Source organism: Tripterygium wilfordii, chromosome 2 (genome assembly GCF_013401445.1).
Source record: "Tripterygium wilfordii isolate XIE 37 chromosome 2, ASM1340144v1, whole genome shotgun sequence".
Lineage (NCBI taxonomy): Eukaryota > Viridiplantae > Streptophyta > Magnoliopsida > Celastrales > Celastraceae > Tripterygium > Tripterygium wilfordii.
This window is the reverse complement of record NC_052233.1, coordinates 11614070-11634268: the sequence shown is the minus strand read 5'-3', so window position 1 is coordinate 11634268 and position 20199 is coordinate 11614070. Positions and strand designations below refer to the sequence as shown.

Sequence of the window (20199 nt, the reverse complement as noted above, 5' to 3'; positions counted from 1 at the left end):
ATCAGATCATAGTGCAGATTTACTGTTTTAGTATACACATTGAAACGCTTAGCAATTGTTTCTGGGGATCTAACGACCACCGGAGAGAAAACAAAAGGGGAGAGCACCGATAGAGAAGATCCAAAGCAAGGAAACGGTCAGAGTGATTTATTACATGAAAAACAATTGAAGCAATTGAAGTACATAAGATAGAAACTTTGAAAAACCAACCGATTCCTTGAGAAGAGGGAATAGGTTTAATTCAGATGCATGAATCTCGCAAGGGCAGCAGAGGCATTGCCACAAGGTTCATTCAGGTTCAACATGTAGACATGTACAAATGTACTACGAACCAATGGTTCAACGAATTAGCATTAAAGGAAATCGTTGAGAAAGTGAAACGTCTTATTGGCGAAGGAAGCGTGAAGAAAACGAAGATTAATAAAATTTTCCGGTCCATTATTTTTAAAAAAAAATTATATAATTCTTTAATAGAATTAAATCCATAAAATTTTTTTTTGACTAGTTTATTAATGTTGAATTTGACTATCAGTGCATATAATGCCGAAATATCTGACCAAATCCCCGTCTTTTTCATTGAAAGCCTAAAACAATAAGTTACTAAAAAGAAGAGGGATTCGTGTCGTAATATATAACTGCACACAAGCAGTGACATTGACATGAATATCGCAAGAGTATTGACTGACTTGAGAGAAACAAAACCAAACGAAAAAAAATATGCTACAAACATGGAAAGACTGATGAATCAAAAAGATTAGCATCCTCCACATTTCTTAGGAATCTGCACACTCCCAAAAGATTCCACATCTTCAGTGAAGGACAGGCTGTGAATGCGAGGGATTCATGTATGATTGAATGTACAGGGCGATATTGCAAAGATTCCATCTTGATTTGGTGGGAGGAATCTGTATCTGTATACTGTTATATACCAGAGACCCACCGGGGTCGCGTTTGATTGGTAGTTCTCTCTCTTTCACGTTTTCTTTTTTTGGGTTTAAATTATTTGCATACGTTTCCATGGAGTTTTAACTTCTCTACTTGCGTTTTTTCCGTTTATTTCAAGTCAATATGGTAGGTATTCATTTTTGTGTATCTGGGTTCTTGTGGGTGATCTCAATTTGATAGTCAATATCCTCTCTTTTTTATGTTGTTTTTGTTGACCTTTTCTGTGTCTTGTTCCAGTGACGGTCGTTTTAGGCTACATTATATAAGTTAATCTACCAATCGTCTGATTCATACTTTCTTCCCTCTTTTTTGGTCTGTGTGGGTCTCTGTATGTGGATGATTTCGTATTTGATAACTATTTGTTGTGTAAATCAAAATGTGTAGTATGACTTAACTGTCAGCGAGCTTGGTTGATTTTGAAAACAAGAGAGACCCAACTGAAATTGTTCTCAGTTTAGATCTGAACTTTATTGCAGGATTTTTCAGGTGCTGCCCCTTGATATTTCTACCAAGTGAGAGGGTTCATTTAAGTGGATTGAAAATGTATCTGGTGGAGAGCAAAGGAGGTGCCATAGTGTGTATGCTCCTTTCCCTCTTTTTCTTGGGGACATGGCCTGCCCTTTTGACTCTTTTAGAGAGACGGGGTCGCCTTCCCCAGCATACTTACCTTGATTATTCAATCACAAATCTGTTGGCTGCTGTAATTATAGCTTTCACTTTTGGTGAGATTGGCAAGAGCAAACCTGAGATGCCCAATTTCTTAACTCAACTTTCTCAGGTGAGTTTACTGTGTTTTGATGTGGTGTTAAAACAGTGAGTGAAAGTGAAGGAGTGTGTTTGCTTCAATGCTCGTAACAGAAATGAATCAATTACCTGTATGTTTTTGAATTTGATGTCCTGTTGTTCTTTCCCTTATAAGTTGTCCTAATAATCTTAGTATGTCACAGAGGTAAACGTAAGATGTAAGAACATGTCTTAGTTTAACCGATATGTAGCAGACTGTAATTATTACTGATTCGCATGTTCAAATGCATTTGTAGATATCATCATAAGACTTGATAAAGCCTTGCCTGTAAGCTATTATAGTGTGGTTGTTTATGAGGAGAAGTGAATAATTATGGCTTCTAATTCTTCTGACAACCAAAGTTCTGTTAAGTTATATTAATCGATGTTAGACTAGGCAAATTTTTTTAATGTCACTTTCATCTTTTAGCTATCGAAGAAGTTGCATCTCGTCCAATCAATATTGAGAAAGAAAAGCTCAATCTATGTTAAAGAATTATCTTACTTCCAGACTACTAGTTAGTGCAGCATGTGGTAGATTCAATCCATTACTTAATATGGAAATGAAAATTTCTCATTTTCTAAAGAGGCATGAAGTCTTCAGCTTTTGCTTTGGCTGTTATTGTCTGAATCCATGTAAAAGATAAACAACTCCTTTGGACAAAGCTCCCGTAGTGGGCCAGGTCGATGACATGCATGATGTATGCATACCTTACCCCACATAATAATATGTGGAGAGACTATTTCAAGTAGTTGAATCCATATACGTTACTAATTTTCGATTTCTATTTTTGTGTTGTTTTTACCGATATTTATGTTGGGCTTAGTCCTAATGTGATTGGAGAAGATTAATTGGCCGTGCATCTTGTTTGCAGTGGCACAGTATACTTACAATCCGTTTTTGAATCGTCTAGGGTGATTGATGCAGGATAATTGGCCATCTGTTTTATTTGCAATGGCTGGTGGGGTGGTCCTTAGCATTGGAAATTTATCAACACAATATGCTTGGGCTTTCGTTGGTTTATCAGTGACTGAAGTGATTACGTCCAGCATAACTGTCGTTATAGGTTTGTCTGGTTGCATATTGAAAAAACTTATCGTTCGATGTTCTGGTAAATTTGGGGTCAGGTATCATTTACCTTTTGTTTTGGATTGTTAACAGGCACAACCCTGAATTACTTCTTAGACGACAAAATTAACAAAGCTGAGATTCTTTTCCCTGGTGTTGCTTGCTTTCTGATAGCTGTATGTCTTGGATCTGCTGTTCACTCATCCAATGCAGCAGATAATAAAGCAAAGCTCAGCAATTTAGCAAGTGATCAAAACCTTGCAGCAGGGTAGGTTTCTTTCTTTTGCATTAATACTTTTGCAAGTCATGGTTTGCTGATTACTCAGTGTGAAAATCCAATCCTTTCAACTCACCCCCCATCCCCATCCAATTTGTTTTTTTTTTTTTTTCCCTGTAATCCATAGAGCTTTTTGCTAACGACTTACATTTATGAAAGCAGTTATGCAGCATGATGTCTTTGGTATTAATTTGTTAATCATCTAACTCTTACATTTCATAGAAATTTATTCTTTTGCCAGGATGACACGTACGTCAGCATCCCTTGAAGGATTTGAAGGCAGGTGTATGGAACTTACTGTAGTTCTATTGCATTTTTTCATGATATGCTTTCAAGGTAACCTCATAGTCATATTTTTCTAAATTTTTTGCGGACAGGAAGGAAGGATCCAGAGAACAGAATTGCTACTGTAGAGAAGGCGAAATTTGGGACGGCAGACTTTCTTGTGGAGCTTGAGAACCGGAGATCAATTAAGGTTGCTGGTTTTATTCATTATGAAATGCAATTCATGGAATCAACATGTCTTTGTGTTTTAAGTTTTTAACCTCTTGGGTTTTGGTCTTTCTGCAGGTGTTTGGCAAGAGTATTGTAATTGGCCTGACCATTACCTTCTTTGCTGGTGTTTGCTTCTCTCTTTTCTCACCAGCATTTAATTTGGCGACAAATGATCAATGGCACACCTTGAAGAAAGGGGTGCCCAAGTTGGTTGTGTATACTGCATTTTTCTACTTCTCCGTCTCTTGTTTTGTAATTGCTATCATTCTCAATATCATCTTCCTTTATCGTCCTGTACTGAAGTTACCAAGATCATCATTAAACGCTTATTTGAACGACTGGAATGGAAGAAGCTGGGCCCTTTTGGCAGGTCTTCTATGTGGGTTTGGGAACGGTCTGCAGTTTATGGGAGGACAAGCTGCAGGATATGCAGCAGCAGATGCTGTTCAGGTACAAAAACAAAACTATTAATCTGCAGAATGTGATCGAATTAGTTATAGTGATTTTAGTCATCAAAGATTTCTTGGGGTGATCATTTCAGGCACTTCCACTTGTGAGCACTTTCTGGGGAATAATTCTGTTTGGAGAGTACCGGAGATCATCAAGACGGACCTATATATTGCTTGTCAGTATGCTGTCTATGTTTATTGCTGCCGTTGGCATTCTCATGGCCTCAGCTGGGCATCGAAAATGAGCAAGTGGTTCCAAGATTCTTGTTCTGGACTATCATAAACATTCCATATGGGAAAAGAACTTGACGATGAACTTAGGAGAGCAATAGCTGGAGGTGGCCGGTAAATTATTTGTGATTGAAGATGTCAAAGGATTGCATGGTGGCTGTCTCTGAATGTAGTAATGTATATCCAATGGTTGAAGAAACATAAAAGTGATGGAAAATGTAACTGAATTTGTATTATATACCTTCAGTCAGTCTCTCGCTGCCTTGTCATTCGTCGCTGCTAGTAACAAATCAATTTATTTTTCTGATTAGTTTGTTCTGGTTAGTCAAAGGATATGATCCCGGTTGTGCAAAGAAAAGGTGGTTTGTGCAGTTTTCTTCACTTGGCAAGCCCAATAGGGGAATGTTTCAACATACTTGATGGAACACAAGTTTTATCTTGTTTTTCTTGAACATCTAAGATTGTGCAAGTGCAGTATAATCTCAACATTAAGGAATTTATGATCAAAAAGTTCGATATAGGGATCGATTTGAATATAATTATAACATCAATAGCATTTCAAGAACATCTCAACATGAATTTATAAACATTTGGTCAACCTTTCGAGGTCGAAATTGTCATGCCAGAATCATCCAAACCTGAAACCAATTCCAATTATAGAACCCAGTTGATTCAAATGTATTATCGGATACAGCATGAGTTATCATCCATAACATATTGCACTTCAGAGTTTCATCATCAAATTTGTTGAAAATTTCTTCATACAGGTGCTATGACATTTCAGTAAACTAAAAAATATAACTTTATAAAATGGTTTACTTCTAAACCCCCGTGTTGTCAGGCATGTTGCCTTGAAATTGTTGACTGAATCTTTTACCTACACCTGTGTTACCTTAACATCACCTTCTCACCAAATTACCAGAAATCAAGCAATTGCCTTGTCCTTGAGTCGATGGCTTCATGTAGATACTTGTGTGCTCTATCTCCTCACACCATTTCTGCTGCCCATGATGAAGATTACCTCTGTTATCTCCTTTAGAATTTCTATGGGGCATTTTGGGTATGAGGTCATACTAGTCTGTCTTTTTATTCTCAAATATCCAATTTGCCTTCCAAATGATGGAAGGTGATAGAAGACGCCCTGTGTTCCAACCGGATGACTCTAGCTGAGAAATAAGTAAACAAATGGAAGTTAATACTTTCATATAGTTCAGCTACTTCTGTATTATGTAACTTCTACATTGATTTATTATGATGATGAATGAATAATATCGAGAATTTTCCAGCAAGTGATTTGCTGTGTGATTGTGTGATGCCAAGAAACATGTCTATTCATTTCCTCTATTTTCTCTGCGACAATAGATTCTTTACTGTTTCAGTCACTAAATGTTTCGCTTCAAGAGCTTAAACCATCTCACACCTTAATTCAAGCCTAGCACCCAAATCCCTAACTTTTCCCTAAGCGTCACTGTTCACAAACATACATGACTGCTTCCCATCTTAAGCAAGAACCCCTACGATGAGGTTTGTGAAAGCTGTCATCACATTGTTTCTTTTCTTTCAACAATAAAGGCCTCTTTTCAGTTATTTGCATACTGCTAATATCATTTTAGCTACTATCATTTTAAAACCAGGATGCGCTACGTGACACTCAAACCAGACCTCCAAATTTACTGTTGGTCCCAGGGTCCCATCATCCCATTCCATTGGGCCCATTGTAAAGATTTATGATCTTCCATAAGTAAAAAAGGCTGATCATAGTGCTGTTTTCACAAGCATCTTCAAAGAGGATGACTTGGAAGTTGTCATCCAAATGAGGTAATGCATCTACCACCATGGGGACTTAAAGAAGTGAATGAGAAACAATCTCAAATTCATCATAAAAATAATACCTTCTGGACAAAAATGATATACTGCTGATCCATCCACATTTGGCTCTTTGTATGCACAGATTTATCTTTAGCCAGAAGGTTCACCATGACAAGTGCATGAATGAATGACTGCAGGCCATCAGCAGCAGTTGAATCTTTGTGCAAGATAACACCGATCTTTCCCTTTAACTCTAGCAGCAAGTATTTCGCTGAAACAGCTCAAATTAGCAAGTAATTCTGAATAAAAATTTCATTCTTTGATGAACACTAGTGACTAGGCCCAAACCTTTTGCATAATGATATCCTGTTGATTGTACAAGCTCCATCCTGTTTGAGTATATTGATCAAACTGTCATGTCCATAGAAATTTCTTAAAAGCAAGAATCTTTAAGTTGTCAGCCAAGAGCAGTGCAGTTGCATAAGCAAATGCATTAAAAGTCAAGGGCTTTGGCTATAGAGTGACTTCAAACAATCTAAGCCATGAACAAATGGATAACTTAGACATAACTACAGGTTTCTAGAGGAGATGACAGTGAACCACTGCAACTTTAAACTACACAAATTATGAAACAGCTGAGGATGGCCAGTGCCAAAAGGTAACCCTGATAAGAAATTTACAGCTTAGAAAATCTAAGAACTCACATCTCCAGATTATTAAGTGAAGAAATCCTTACGCCCAAATGCACATGCCCATACAATAATTTTGCATTCTTTGAGCTCCATGAAATGGTCCACATGGGCAAAACATGCTCCATCCTAGAAACCTGTTCAGGGGAGAGAACTGAAAGAAAAAAGTTCAGGTTTCGGATGTAAGCACCAAAACAGAAAGGTTAAGAACCAACAATACAAGACTCCCGCAGTTTACAAACATTACCTTGGCCAGTCTCCATGAAGTTCTGCAAAAGAATTGAGCATCTTTCAGTGTTTAAAGATGTCAAAGCAAGGCACCGGACGGCTCTGTAATTTGCTGCATGCAGTAAGAAAATGAATGTAAAGTTTTATGCAGCCAATTTAAGAATGCAATTCTTATCTTACAGTGTTTAGATGCCATCACCTAGCAATAAAGTCAAACATATGATGCATAGGGGTTAACTTCGTTTGAAAGTCATCTATTGGTTCTGTTTAAAAATAAGGAAATGTGTTCTTTCCACCTCTCCCTCCACTTAAAAACTTAACCCATACTCATCCTTTTGGATATGGGCACCACCTATTTTGCTTATGAAAACTGTAATTTTAAGCTTTTCGCTCCCTAGGAGTGTTGAAATTTAAATTTTAAATTGAAATATTGTCACTTCAGAAATTATGAAGCTAATACCATTGTCAGAAGCGCAACTAAAAATAATGGCAAGTTTCCATTCTACTAGAATTTCTTTCCGTAATAAAATAATAAAAATTACCATACATATGGAATGCAGTGAGAGACAGGAAAGAAAACCAAATAGCCACAGGATGCCCTATTGTTATACGAGAAAGAAGCATCCCTAGTGCCATGCCAATAATCGTAGCCAAAGTCTCCTGACTTCCTTCCTATGGATATATAAAACATGTAGTAGTCATTCAATCTGTATCAGATATAAGATTCATGGCACATACCAAAGATACAAAAAAGGGCTGCAGTAATACCTTGGCAGATATATCAGCAGCATTATTCTGAAGGGCAAAATGCTGTGTCAAAGCAGCTCTAGTTGCTCCACTAGCAACGCCAGCTGATTGAACAGACAATGTCAAATGAGATTTACAGCAAGGAATGGCATTTTGCAGAATGACAGATGTCTTTTATCAATGGATCATATTTGGCAGCACACATATAGCACTGACAAATCTTCCGACATAAACCAAGTGAATGGCCAAAACAAATTGACATCAGATTAATAGCTATGGTAGACTTTCAGAGGTTTAGAACTGGAAAATATTATTAAGGGAGACTTACTGAATGATCTTGACAGGCTTCCAAAGCAAACGAGAAAGATAAATGCTGAAGGAAACAAAGGCGACACAAGGTCCATCAACATTCCTGCAATATAACAGCGTTCCTTGTCATCCCAAGAGCACTAATACAAAAGCACCATCAAGGCATCAGCTACACAGCAAGCATCCGTTTTTGAGAATAAGTAAAGTGCCAAACACATCAGTGTAAACGTTTTTGTTCCATGAGGTAGAGTTGATAAAAGAGAAAACAAGTTCTGAGGCTTTACCAAGATCATTCATAAGATCAGCAACCAAACGCCACATTTTTGCATTGCTATCCAGATTTGAGCCCTGATAAGTATGGGATTACTGATTACACATTATCACAGTCTTGATGTGAATCACATCAATGAGAATTTTGCAGCAAATAAATAAACAGTAGTTGTTGCACCTATCCAGAGAAAAATACAATCTCCTTGAATAATCTACACAACCATTTCAAAAATCTATCATCTCCAAAAAAGTTAATTTTTCATCGAATTGAAAAAACTAATTGCACTTAGTATCCTGCAGGAGGTAAACTATAAATATATATAACCAGGAACTAACAAACCTGATAAAATGTGAATAGTATCCCGCCAAACATTCCAGTCAGGTCCCGCAGAAACCACTGCCACAATTTTATCCAAAACCATATTATGAATGTCCAATCAATATTATGCACATTAGTATGCTCCTATATATGCATTACTCATAAGCAGGGGTATAAATAAATAAATATGGACACTTGCAAACTAATGCAAAGGCTTGGGTCACGCTTGAACTTGATTCAATCAGTAAAGAAGCTGAGTCAGCACCCAACTTCAAACGAACTAGTCAAGTTAGGAATCAGTAAAGCTCTGCTCGTAAGCTCATGGGACTTTGCCTTATTTTAATATATATAATATCACACATAATGGATATATATATAAAAGTCAGTTTATTACAACATAGTAATGTAATAATTTCTACATTATATATTTTCAATACATTGCAGTGAGATCAAAATTTACACTTTTGATTGGTCAATGTCAATTTAACAAACTTATTTTACTGAACCTTGAATGCGAGCTTAGTTTGGACTTTTTAGTCAAACAACTAAAGTTCATGCTCGAGCTTTACTAGATTCTAAATGAAGCTCGAGCCTAGAAGTTTGGCTCGATTCAGCTTGTTTACACATCTACTCATGGGTCAATACAAGTACACAATGTGATGCAAACTACATTGATATTCTGTGTATTCGTAAATAGTTTCTAGGTCAGATAAATTCTACCTGAAATGTGGCCCCAAGGACAGTGGCTGATTTCTCACCAACCCCGATGGCACTTAAGAGAGCCTAAAGGAAATTCAAGCAGACAGAAATACATAAACTGGTATTCCATTACACAAAAGATCAAATTAAACATGAATCACAGTACTTACTTGTGTAGAAAGCATAGTTCTTATGTAAGTTGAGAGGCCCTGAAAAAAAGATGCATCAATTTTGGAACTTCAACACCAACACAACAAAATGAACGCACGAAATTACCTGCAATGAATCCCATACTTGAAAGGGAACATAATCTGGAGTTACACTGCTAGGAAATCCCTGCAATTATCCAGGTATATCCACATTTGACCCAATTAATAATAAAAGTTTCTTAATTAGCACAGCTATATCAAAACAACAAAGAGAGAAGCGAGAGAGTGAGAGTCATGATTGGAGGAATAAGAGAAAAGGCATTTGCCTCGGGCACAAATCCTTGAAGAGCTCGTCTCCAAACGTGGTCGAAACGATTTCCAGATCTGCAAAATATGCGCAAATGAAACTATTACAATTGAGAATGGGGAAGAGGGGATGAGAATTGCATGTGGTGTTTGAGAAAGAACCTCTGGATAGTGAGAGAAGAATACGCAGTTATAGTGGCAGTTTTAGAGAGCTTCGTGGAGGAGGATCCGTTCCATTCTTCGAATACAATCAGTGACGGAAGTTCCTCCGCTTCTTTCATGGCGGATTTAGTTTGATCGCTTCGTTCCCAGACTCGCTGTCTTCCAACGACGCACAGGACCTTGTACTTCTCGCAGACTTGTGAGAGTCAACCCACCCCGTCGAGCTCCATAGTCCAACTCCTAAAAGAAGATAGTTTTTAATTAATTTTATTGTGGTTCTCGGATATTAAATAATTTTGTTAAGAATCCTGGGCCTTAATTTTCTCCTTAAACCGGCCCAGGTCCACAAGAGCCCACAGGAAACAAGAAATTCACGAGGAAGCCATAGCGAAGCTTGTACTAGTTTGGTTGAGCGAGAAACAGAGAGACGGAGTACGAGCTTGTACGCGTCACTGTGACTATAGAATGTGGAGAAGAAGATCCGTCTCCACCATTACACGCAGACTCTTCTCCTCCACGCCTGAAGTCCCCAACCTCTACTCCTTTCTCCAGCCATCACTCTTCTCCCTGAAACAAAACCCACCGCAACCGCCGCCGCCACCTTCAAACTCACTGCAATCCCTAACCCATCAAAGCATATCTACTCTTGAATCCACCCTCCACAAATCGCTTCTGACCAACAACACCGATGAGGCGTGGAAGTCCTTCAAGTCTCTTACCTCCAATTCCGCTTTTCCTTCTAAGCCCCTCACGAACTCCCTCATCACTCACCTATCCTCCCTCCCTGACACCCATAATCTCAAGAGGGCATTTGCCTCTGCTGTTTATATAGTTGAGAAGAACCCGGGATTGCTAGAATTCGAAACGGCGAAGACCCTTTTGGAGACGATGAAATGTGCCAACACTGCTGCGCCTGTCTTTGCCTTGATCAAGTGCATGTTCAAGAACAGGTATTTCATGCCTTTTGAACTCTGGGGGAATTCGCTTATTGAAATTAGTAGAAAGAATGGGAATTTTGTTTCCTATTTGCGGGTTTTTGAGGAGAATTGTAGGATTGCCCTGGATGAGAAGTTGGATTTTATGAGGCCGGATTTAGCTGCTTGTAATGCGGCACTAGAAGGGTGTTGTTTCAATCTAGAATCCGTGAGGGATGCAGAGAAGGTTGTGGAAACAATGTCTGTCTTGGGTGTTAGACCAGATGAATCTACTCTTGGGTCTCTTGCTTATTTATATGCACTGAAAGGACTTGAAAAAAAGATAATTGAGTTGCAGAGTTTGTTTCGTGGACTTGGTTTTTCTAATAAATGGGCTATTTATTCTAATTTGGTCCGTGCCCATGTTAAGTCTGGTAATTTGGAGTCTGCTTCTGCTGCAATTATTCAGGGCTTGAAGGAAAGTGATGGAGAACATTTGAAATTTGGGGAAGACATCTATTGTGAAATAGTAACTGGATTTTTGAAGGATGGAAGTATAAAGGGTTTGGCAAGTTTGATCCTTGAAACTCAGAAATTGGAGCCTTCAACAATTGAGTTGGATAAATCCATTGGGTTCTCTATGATTACTGCTTGTATCAATCTCGGATTATCGGATAAGGCCCACAGCATTCTTGATGAAATGAATGCTCAAAGCGATTCTGTGGGGCTTGGGGTCTATGTGCCAATCTTGAAGGCCTACAGCAAGGAGCATCGTACGGCTGAAGCTACTCAATTGGTGATGGAGATTAGCAATTCAGGGCTTCAGATGGATGTAGGAACCTATGATTCTCTAATAGAAGCATCCATAGTGAGCCAAGACTTTCAGTCAGCTTTTACTTTGTTTAGGGACATGAGAGAGGCAAGGATGACTGATTTGAAAGGCAGTTACCTGACTATAATGACAGGCTTGATGGAGAATCATCGGCCTGAGTTAATGGCAGCTTTTTTAGATGAAGTTGTTGAGGACCCCCGAATTGAAGTGAAAACCCATGATTGGAATTCTATCATTCATGCATTCTGTAAAGCAGGGCGGTTAGAAGATGCCGGGAGGACTTTGAGAAGGATGACATTCCTGCAATTTGAACCAAATGACCAAACATATTTGTCCTTAATTAATGGATTTGTGACTGCAGAAAAATATTTCAGTGTTTTAATGCTGTGGAATGAGGTTAGGCGAAGGGTTTCAGCTGATAGAGATAAGGGGATTAAATTTGATCACAACTTGGTTGATGCGTTCCTATATGCTCTTGTTAAAGGTGGCTTCTTTGATGCAGTAATGCAAGTTGTAGAGAAATCTCAGGAGATGAGGATTTTTGTTGATAAGTGGAGGTATAAACAAGCATTCATGGAGGTGCATAAGAAGCTCAAAGTATCAAAGTTGAGAAAGAGGAGCTTCAAAAAAATGGAAGCACTTATTGCTTTTAAGAACTGGGCTGGTCTGAATACGTGAACGTTGACTTCAGTTGCCTGCTCTTTGTTCCTGTAATTGAGCTAAGACCTAAGAGCCTCTGGCAAAAATTCAAGAATTCTTAGGAAAAGAAACCAACTAATCTTTCAAAATTTTATCTCTGGTTAAATGCATGCCATCTGGACCCATTTGAGTAATTGTTCAGTTGTTTGAACAACAGTTTGATGTCATGTGAATATTCACAATGAAGCAGAAACAAACAAGTCTTCCTCTTCCTCTGAATGTGCTTGCGAAAGTTGGAGAATCGATGCTGTGAATGATCTTGTCCGCGAATTTTACCAATAAGATTTCCTGGCATATATTAAGTTTTTGGCTCACATTGTTAAATGAGGGTGAAATATAGGAGCTTTGCTAGAACAAAACGTCTAACTGCTTTATTTGAATATTGATTGGGCACAAGTCATCATTCAAGGTTCTGTTGGTTGCTCACAAGATAGGCAACAGCTGCCGTAATTGTTCAATGTGGAAGAGTTTGGCTTTTTGTGTTAAGTTTTCTGGTATGACATGAGGGGGCAGGGGAAGAAGCAATCAGAATTTACCAGCAGATTAGAGATGAATGATGGAGAGAATCAGGCACAAGATTTATTTATGGAGCTGCGGATCTTTGTTGCTCGCGTGGGAGTTCTCTTGAGCTGTTGAGATTCTGTGGGAAAGAAAGCAAAGCAAACTTGGGAAATTATCATAGTGGGATTATTCTTTGTAAACCACTAGCGGGACTGTAGTAATAGCATTTATCAAATAAATGAACGAGATTCACTGGCTGTTATACTATTCAGACTAATGAGTTGCTGTTCACTGGGTCCTTTTATGAAAGTATATGCTGCTTTATAGCTAGAAAGCACTTGTTGAATGGGATCTTCTTTTTAGGAAAACATTAGGATTAGGCCTGTTGAAATTTTGAAAACAATCATCTCCACCGAAAAGTGGGGTCTTTCATATACACTTAGGAATGAGTCAGTTACTCAAGATATACTCCTCTGCTTTAGATAGCTTAAATTTTGATATTCATCAATCTTCTTTAGTTCTTCTGGAGCTTCATCATGTTACTTGGCTTGGTTGCAGGGTTCTTAACCATTTGGATGCTTTTCCTCCCTCATTGTACTATCTCTGCTGTTGTTCACGCCATCCCAGCTAATGGTACTTGCCACAACACCTGCGGAACAATACCAGTGAGGTTCCCCTTTGGTACTGGATTTGGATGTGGACACCCAGACTTTGCTAGATACATGAGATGCAACTCTGCAGAGATACTTGAGTTCTCAACAGCCACTGGAATCTACACTATCTCTTCAATTGATTATCCAAGCAGCACAGTAGTGGTCACAGACCCTCTCATGTCAACTTGCAGTTCAATGCAGAACTCAGGGAGCTTTGGTTTGGATCGGGCAAGCCCTTTTACTCTAACAAATGACAATATCTTTGTTTTGCTGGGGTGTTCAACGACTTCTCCTTTGTTCGATCGAAACCAAGATTTGTGCGACACTGGATCTGGTTCTCGAGTTTGTAGAGGGCTATATTCTTGCAAGGGAGTGACAGGCATTGGGTTGCAGCAGAATGCACCAATATCAACATGTTGTGTTTATGAGTCACCAATTCAGCTTGGAACTGGTTACACATTGGATGTCCCAAAGCTGCAATGTTCATCATATACGTCAGTATATGGGTTTGGGGGTGATAGGGGTGATCCAATGACATGGAAATTTGGCATCTCCCTGAGTTATAATGATTCTTATTATACTGATGAATGCAAGGACTGTGAAGCTACTGGGGGTATGTGTGGGTTTGCTGGTTTGGATGGGTCTTTTGCTTGCATTTGCAGAACTGGTGTGAATACCACCAACAATTGCTATGGTAAGGTCACCTCCACAAATTCACACCAGCAGTGGTTGTTCTTTTAATCTTTTATCATTGTTGGTTTGAATTTAGGTCTGAAATTTCTTTTTTTCATTAGGATATGCCTCGAGTGGGACAGGGATGCCAAAAATTCAAACCATATTGAGCATTGGAGGTATGCATGTCTTTTTTTTCTTCTTACCTTTTCCCCCAAAAGTCTTCCTACAATTATTTGTTCTCCTTGTCTTTATCAGAATCTTTTTTCAGTTTGTTTCTAGTCATAACAGGAGGTGTTTACATTGATGGAGTTCTGGGTGTTCATGTAATTGAAATCAATAATGCTGATGACATTGTAAACTCTATTATAGACTTCAACAAATTTCCTTGGAGTCACCCTCGTAGGCCGAAAGCCCTGTAATTGCCTAATGCATGTGGGACGGGGAGACTTGGATGCTCGGGATTTAATGAAATTGGTAGTATTAAAGTCATAAGATAATCAAATTTTATGTCCACTAATAGAATTACTAATTTAAATGACAGGTTTTATGCTCTCATGGATTGGTCTCTTCATCTGAAGCAGAGACAATGTGTCCTCATTCAAGCCATTATGGGAGGATTATGTAGTAGAACGTAAGTTGATGAGGGAGAACTTACATTCTTGGAGAAAGCAGTCACACCGAGTTACAAAGTTCTCAAATCCTTTTTTCTTGAATATCTTAGAGTAGTTTCAGACTACTATGCATGATGTTACTTTTGTTTTAATTCTATGATGTACGATGCGATTGGGAAAGTATCTCTTAATAATGTGAATGATGGCAAAATTATCAAAACATATTCCTTGATAGTCGTATTAATGTGGTAATAATGTTTATAATTTTGTCATTTTACTAAAGTTGTCTCATATCAAATCGGAAATGTTGGATCTCGGTATTTTTTGTTTCAATTATATCAAATAAATGCTGAGCTTGACGTATATGATCTATGTGAAATAGTGGATCCACATATGCACATCATTCATATGAAATCGTATGTGTTTTGAGACTCGTGAAACTCTTGATCCAATTCCATCACACAACTTATGTTATTAATGAGTGATATTTACGTCCTCTCTTATTTAATGCGGGACTTTAATTTCCCATTGAATTTTTTTTTAGAATAATTTCCCATTGAATTGAGAGATTACGTTTAACAAGTTAATTATGACAATAAATAAAATAATTGATTATATTAACAAATAAATTTTTATTATTTATTATTTAAAATACACCAACAGCTTCTCTATCTAATAATTCAACTTTCTGTTCTTCCCACAAATCTTTATCATGTTACATTTCATAAAAGCAAACCTCATTGTCAAACTTCACCAGCAAAGTTGAAGTACTCATGGCGCTATGTTCCTAAACAATAAGTAAACTACTTTATGAAAGGATAACACTTTTCCATTTGCTGAAGTAAATTTCACAACTTGTATAGAAAAGATCATAAGCTCTAGGATTTACCAATGAAGTATCCAAGTCATTGACAGATACAAGGAAAAATATAATGCATGCATTGTGAATGACAGGGATGGGTTACTTCTTCGATGCATTTCTGCTGTTGTCTCTGAAGATTTGCTTATGGGTTTTTTTGTTTCCCCATAATTTATGTTCGGTTGAAAATGGAGAAAAGTTGTGTGTACAAGTGACTTGATGGGTTTCAATGTGCTTGACAGCAGTTTCGTCCACAGTAAGATATTGGCAAAAAGCAACTTTTAATCCCTCAACTATGTCTCAGGTTTCATTTTCGTCCCTAAGTTTTTTTTTTTCCCTTTTTCGTCCCTCAACTATTGAAATGTACCCCTTTTATCCTTGAAGTGGGATAGACGTCTGAAAAATCTGACGTGGCGCCTACGTGGTTGATCGGAGATATACTATGTGGCCAACTATCGAACATTTGAACGATATGTCCCTAAAGTATTTAAGTTAGTGAGTTTTCGTCCCCGACCTTTCTGAGAATGTTCTGCTTTGTCCCTGTTCACATAAACTTTCAACATGCAAATCAATGCACAATTTGTAGTGTATATTTAAAACAAACTACATTGCAATTCAGATTGCAAAAGTAAAGAGATCTAGTAGCACAGAACATCAAAAGTAGAAATAGTGCAAACATTACACACCATAACAAACGTCACTACAAACCCAATTAACAATAACATGAATTGAATTCAACAGCTGCTTCGAAGACCATTCAAATCTGCAAAGTTCCTCACTTGTTCACAGATTGTTGAGTTCCAGTGCCAGTTGTGGATCCCGAAGACGATCCAGTAGTGTTGCCCTTCTCATATGCTATAGTAGAAGCCTGTGATAAGTTTATGAGTCAATGGCATATGAGTCAATGGCATACTTCAATCAAAAGTGCTTAAATGCATAACAATTGCATACAATAATACCTGCTTTGTTGCGGCAGAGACCATATTTTCTGAATAACTTGGACCTTGAATAACACTTACAGCCCCAGTACATGGATCTTTGACGGTGTAAGTGTTAGGGCCATAGTATTTGGTTGACCTTGTCTGAGGCCTAAAAACAGGAATTTTTGGTACAGCAGGTTGCATATTGCTCCTTCTAGTGGGCCTCACAAAGTATCCAGTTTTACCATCATCACTAATAGTGCTAAATGGCCTCCACTGTTCGGCAACTTGTCTGGTAAGTGGCCTATTAGGCCTCACACTGGTGGCAGCAGCAGTTCCTCTCACTGGTGGTAAATCTCCTCTAGGCCTCACATTATTTGCACCAGTAACAGCCACTGGTGGTAAACCTACCCTAGGCCTCAAACTCTTTCTAGCACCAATAACAGCCAATGTATGTGTACCTACCCTAGGCCTCACATTATTTGCAACACCAGTTGGAGCCATTGGAGGTACGGTTACACTAGAACTCACACTATTTCCAGCAGTATTAACTCTCACTGGAGGTACACCGGCAATAGGATTCACAGTTTGAGTCAGAACTTGAACAACACTACATGTCCTTGCATTGAGCTTATCACCACCACATTTGTTGCACCTCATCTTCATGTCAACCTTTGAAGCTTTCCCATTCAATAGTTCACCAGCTTCTCTTCTCCTCTTCTTTTTAGGCCTCCCAGTAGCCTTCTGCACAGATGGGGGCAGAATATCATCGTGTTGTGTTTTTGGCCATCTCTCTGGCCCTTCTGTTGGGTATATCAGATATGAATAGCACAGATTAAATGCCTCCCTTTTGAAACAATCAGGCTCGAACTCCTCAATCTTCCTCCTTCTACTATATATGCAGCTAACAGCATGCCTACATGGTATTCCTGTTAGATCCCATTTCCTGCAACTACAATAAATGGCATCAAGATCAACCACAAACTTCTGTTGCATGCAAATGACCTCAAATTTCATATCTCCTGCCCATTTTGGTAACCACTTCCCACATTTTTTATGCTCAATCTCTAATTTCTTCTTTATCTTTGGAAGAACATTACCTTGATACCTATTGATCTTGATCCTATTCTCTGCCCACCTTGTCATGAAGTATCCTTTGATCTCATCCAACATTGTCGCTATTGGTTTCTCTCTGAATTTCAGGATGGTTGAGTTGAAGGTCTCCGACATATTATTCAACAAGGTATCGCACTTGGCATAACCACTAAAATGTGACTTACACCACAATCTAGGATCAATTCCATTCAATTCTGCATATGCACCAGGATTAACCTTTTCAATCTCCTTCATGTCCCTTTCCCATGCTTCCCTATATGTGGCTCTGGCAGCCTTCCACATCAATTCTTTCAACTGAATGCCAGGAAATCTCTTGCTAATGTTGTTATACATATGACGTACACAGAATCTATGCTCATGTTGTCCTTCCAATGCTTCTAATACATGTACCAACCCCTGCATAATGAAATTCAGCTTAACATCAGAACATAAAACACAATATAAACATTATATAATGAAATTCATTTACCTTCTGTCTGTCGCTTATGAAAGTGATCTTCCCTTTGGAACCAATGTCTTCTAACAACCTTGTCATAAACTAGTCCCATGTCTCTGTGTTCTCCACCCTCACAACTGCAATTGCAATTGGCAGCATCCCATCATTAGGATCTCTCCCTACAGCTGCTAGCAATTGACCACCATACATACCTTTAAGAAAGCAACCATCCAGTCCAACTATAGGCCTACATGCAGATAGAAATGCCTTCTTACATGCGTCCAGACACATATACAATCTGTCAAACTTGGGATTCAACACCCTTGAAGGTGTAGGATTCTCCACCTCCATTGCATATTCTGGTGGTCTATCTACCTTCACCATACAAGTGCTGCCAGGATTTGATCTTAATATTTCTGCACAAAAATCATTCAACCTTTTGTATTGTTCTGAGTAACTTCCATGAACCACCTCTAAAGCCTTTTTCCTTGCTCTTGATGCCACAGTCTTGCTAATGTCTATTGTGTACTTGTCTCTCACCTTTTGCATTATCTCCACAAGCTTCATTTTTGGGTTTCTTCTCATCTTGTCCACCAATCTATTCGCAAGCCACTTTGAATTTAACATCTTGTTCCCATTTGTCCTCTCACAAGAATGTTCAGTCAAAACAGTCTTCAGCTCCCAAGTTGACACCCCACTAAGCTTGGAACAAAATAGCAAGAAGTTACACCCATCCACACAACCTACCCGTGCTCTCATATTGTCAAACTTGATCCATTTCAGAGACCATCCTCCTTGAATTGCATACGTAGCAACTGCATCCTTAAACGAATCTCTGCATGGAAATCTGATACCAGTATGCCACTTGTAATTGTCCATGTTCTTAATGAGCTTAAATAGTGGATGAGATTCCCTTTTCTCACCTTCTTCCTCTTCAGTAGAGCCATCATAACTCTGTAGTGAGTCTGAAGCGTACTCTGCATCACTGAAAATTGCATCTTCATTAGGCGTAAAATTGAACTCATAACTCCTATCCTGCCCACCTTGATCACCCTCAACTCCCTCATCAGTGTACCTCGTGAACAAATCATCATCCATGTTGTCTTCATCACTGTCATTGAACCTCACATTCATGACACTGTCATCACTATCAGAATCAGAGCAATCATCGCTTTCAACCTCATCATCAACACTTGCATTCTGTCCAGTGTTTTCAGCTTCATCACTAGTAGATAATGTAGCAGACCTTTTTCTACAAGCACGTGTTTTCACCATCTACAAGAACAAACACTAACAGAAATTGGGTCGATTTCTACATGAATCGGGATCACATGAAAATAAACGAATTGGGTCGATTTCTACATTACCCATAAAGTTACATGTGACCTCAACATCTAACACTAACAGAAATTGGGGAAAAAATTTAAGGGAGAAGGGGAAACAAAAACTAGAAGATTGGAAACCTAACATACCTTTCGTCCTCGAACGGAAGACTTGATAAACCGAGAACTGTGATGTGTAGTCTTCAAGATTAGAGTAATGCGAGCTGCTTCGAAAATGAATCAGAGGTTGAAGATGGCGCCTCTCTCTCTCCGCGGCTGCAAGGAAGTGTGCAAGCTTCGAATGAAGAAGGGGATGAAAAGCTTATCCCTAATTTCATCTCTCTTAGGGTTATAATAGTCATTTACTAGCCACGTGTACAATATATCTTATGTGGAATTTACACGTACATAAATAATGGAAACCAAAATCCAAGTCATATGACACATCAGCTTTTCCGGTGGCCGGATCTAATTAAGGGACAACTGGGGTACATTTCAATAGTTGGGGGATGAAAAAGGGAAAAAAAAAGTTTAGAGACGAAAATGAAACCTGAGACACAGTTGAGGGACTAAAAGTTGCTTTTTGCCTAAGATATTCTGTAAATGGAGCATAGTTGCCCTGAAAATGAGGACAAAAGGAGAGAACAAAATAATGGTTAAAAGGAGGATTTTTTAATATTTCGAACAAGTTTTGTGGAAAAAGTGAAAACTCCGGCCATTATTCA

The 20199-nt window shown here is 38.5% G+C and overlaps 6 protein-coding genes across 13 annotated transcripts; 3 read left to right on the top strand and 3 right to left on the bottom strand.

The window, feature by feature from the left end:
- Nucleotides 1-667: 667 nt before the first annotated feature.
- On the top strand, nucleotides 668-4664 carry LOC120015996 (ureide permease 2-like). Of its 5 annotated transcripts, none has more exons than XM_038868554.1 (9): nucleotides 668-958; nucleotides 1422-1511; nucleotides 1656-1723; nucleotides 2657-2795; nucleotides 2891-3065; nucleotides 3316-3353; nucleotides 3452-3549; nucleotides 3645-4019; nucleotides 4111-4664. In XM_038868554.1, the coding sequence occupies exons 1-9, from the start codon at nucleotides 856-858 to the stop codon at nucleotides 4261-4263; spliced, it is 1239 nt and encodes a 412-aa protein (XP_038724482.1). In that variant the 5' UTR covers nucleotides 668-855; the 3' UTR covers nucleotides 4264-4664. The 5 variants fall into 5 exon arrangements, with proteins under 5 accessions (XP_038724482.1, XP_038724472.1, XP_038724466.1 ...); XM_038868544.1 differs by having other exon boundaries at nucleotides 1422-1523; XM_038868538.1 differs by having other exon boundaries at nucleotides 1422-1723.
- Nucleotides 4665-4874: 210 nt separating this feature from the next.
- LOC120016020 (protein root UVB sensitive 3) lies at nucleotides 4875-10189 on the bottom strand. Of its 3 annotated transcripts, none has more exons than XM_038868584.1 (15): nucleotides 9937-10188; nucleotides 9795-9852; nucleotides 9596-9655; nucleotides 9490-9528; nucleotides 9341-9403; nucleotides 8642-8698; nucleotides 8316-8379; nucleotides 8051-8134; nucleotides 7744-7826; nucleotides 7518-7647; nucleotides 6995-7087; nucleotides 6763-6901; nucleotides 6407-6447; nucleotides 6142-6329; nucleotides 4875-5415 (listed from the first exon to the last, which is right to left on the bottom strand). In XM_038868584.1, the coding sequence occupies exons 1-15, from the start codon at nucleotides 10053-10055 to the stop codon at nucleotides 5323-5325; spliced, it is 1311 nt and encodes a 436-aa protein (XP_038724512.1). In that variant the 5' UTR covers nucleotides 10056-10188; the 3' UTR covers nucleotides 4875-5322. The 3 variants fall into 3 exon arrangements, 1 of the variants encoding a protein (XP_038724512.1); XR_005471884.1 differs by having other exon boundaries at nucleotides 5086-5415; nucleotides 6407-6469; nucleotides 9937-10189; XR_005471885.1 differs by having other exon boundaries at nucleotides 5086-5415; nucleotides 6795-6901.
- A 116-nt stretch (nucleotides 10190-10305) lies between these two features.
- Nucleotides 10306-13144, top strand: LOC120015986 (pentatricopeptide repeat-containing protein At1g69290-like). Its single transcript, XM_038868528.1, has one exon. It carries the CDS (start codon nucleotides 10402-10404, stop codon nucleotides 12358-12360), a length of 1959 nt encoding a protein of 652 aa, XP_038724456.1. The 5' UTR covers nucleotides 10306-10401; the 3' UTR covers nucleotides 12361-13144.
- A 44-nt stretch (nucleotides 13145-13188) lies between these two features.
- LOC120016029 lies at nucleotides 13189-15073 on the top strand. Of its 2 annotated transcripts, XM_038868610.1 has the most exons (4): nucleotides 13189-13331; nucleotides 13441-14229; nucleotides 14330-14386; nucleotides 14752-15073. In XM_038868610.1, the coding sequence occupies exons 1-4, from the start codon at nucleotides 13328-13330 to the stop codon at nucleotides 14784-14786; spliced, it is 885 nt and encodes a 294-aa protein (XP_038724538.1). In that variant the 5' UTR covers nucleotides 13189-13327; the 3' UTR covers nucleotides 14787-15073. The 2 variants fall into 2 exon arrangements, with proteins under 2 accessions (XP_038724538.1, XP_038724529.1); XM_038868601.1 differs by lacking the exon at nucleotides 13189-13331 and having other exon boundaries at nucleotides 13338-14229.
- A 1128-nt stretch (nucleotides 15074-16201) lies between these two features.
- Nucleotides 16202-18327, bottom strand: LOC120006466. The gene is made up of 3 exons (XM_038856521.1): nucleotides 18186-18327; nucleotides 16640-18112; nucleotides 16202-16548 (listed from the first exon to the last, which is right to left on the bottom strand). Exons 1-3 carry the CDS (start codon nucleotides 18249-18251, stop codon nucleotides 16456-16458), a joined length of 1632 nt encoding a protein of 543 aa, XP_038712449.1. The 5' UTR covers nucleotides 18252-18327; the 3' UTR covers nucleotides 16202-16455.
- LOC120006475 lies at nucleotides 18224-19785 on the bottom strand. Its single transcript, XM_038856531.1, has 2 exons — nucleotides 19625-19785; nucleotides 18224-19427 (listed from the first exon to the last, which is right to left on the bottom strand). The coding sequence occupies exon 2, from the start codon at nucleotides 19425-19427 to the stop codon at nucleotides 18255-18257; it is 1173 nt and encodes a 390-aa protein (XP_038712459.1). The 5' UTR covers nucleotides 19625-19785; the 3' UTR covers nucleotides 18224-18254.
- Nucleotides 19786-20199: the final 414 nt, after the last annotated feature.

Excerpts from the sequence above, each read along its gene's own strand:
- LOC120016029 (XM_038868601.1), top strand. The coding sequence starts at position 13,419 with ATGTTACTTGGCTTGGTTGCAGGGTTCTTAACCATTTGGATGCTTTTC. Across the intron at positions 14,230-14,329 it reads TACCACCAACAATTGCTATG|GATATGCCTCGAGTGGGACA; the intron begins GTAAGGTCACCT and ends TTTTTTCATTAG. Across the intron at positions 14,387-14,751 it reads AACCATATTGAGCATTGGAG|GTTTTATGCTCTCATGGATT; the intron begins GTATGCATGTCT and ends TTTAAATGACAG.
- LOC120016020 (XM_038868584.1), bottom strand. The coding sequence starts at position 10,055 with ATGAAAGAAGCGGAGGAACTTCCGTCACTGATTGTATTCGAAGAATGG. Across the intron at positions 9,656-9,794 it reads TTCAAGGATTTGTGCCCGAG|GGATTTCCTAGCAGTGTAAC; the intron begins GCAAATGCCTTT and ends GGATAATTGCAG. Across the intron at positions 8,380-8,641 it reads TACTATTCACATTTTATCAG|GGCTCAAATCTGGATAGCAA; the intron begins GTTTGTTAGTTC and ends CATACTTATCAG.
- LOC120006466 (XM_038856521.1), bottom strand. The coding sequence starts at position 18,251 with ATGACAAGGTTGTTAGAAGACATTGGTTCCAAAGGGAAGATCACTTTC. Across the intron at positions 18,113-18,185 it reads TCATAAGCGACAGACAGAAG|GGGTTGGTACATGTATTAGA; the intron begins GTAAATGAATTT and ends TTCATTATGCAG. Across the intron at positions 16,549-16,639 it reads TCTCTGCCGCAACAAAGCAG|GCTTCTACTATAGCATATGA; the intron begins GTATTATTGTAT and ends AACTTATCACAG.
- LOC120015996 (XM_038868538.1), top strand. The coding sequence starts at position 856 with ATGTACAGGGCGATATTGCAAAGATTCCATCTTGATTTGGTGGGAGGA. Across the intron at positions 959-1,421 it reads ACCGGGGTCGCGTTTGATTG|GATTTTTCAGGTGCTGCCCC; the intron begins GTAGTTCTCTCT and ends ACTTTATTGCAG. Across the intron at positions 1,724-2,656 it reads TCTTAACTCAACTTTCTCAG|GATAATTGGCCATCTGTTTT; the intron begins GTGAGTTTACTG and ends TGATTGATGCAG.
- LOC120015986 (XM_038868528.1), top strand. The coding sequence starts at position 10,402 with ATGTGGAGAAGAAGATCCGTCTCCACCATTACACGCAGACTCTTCTCC.
- LOC120006475 (XM_038856531.1), bottom strand. The coding sequence starts at position 19,427 with ATGGTGAAAACACGTGCTTGTAGAAAAAGGTCTGCTACATTATCTACT.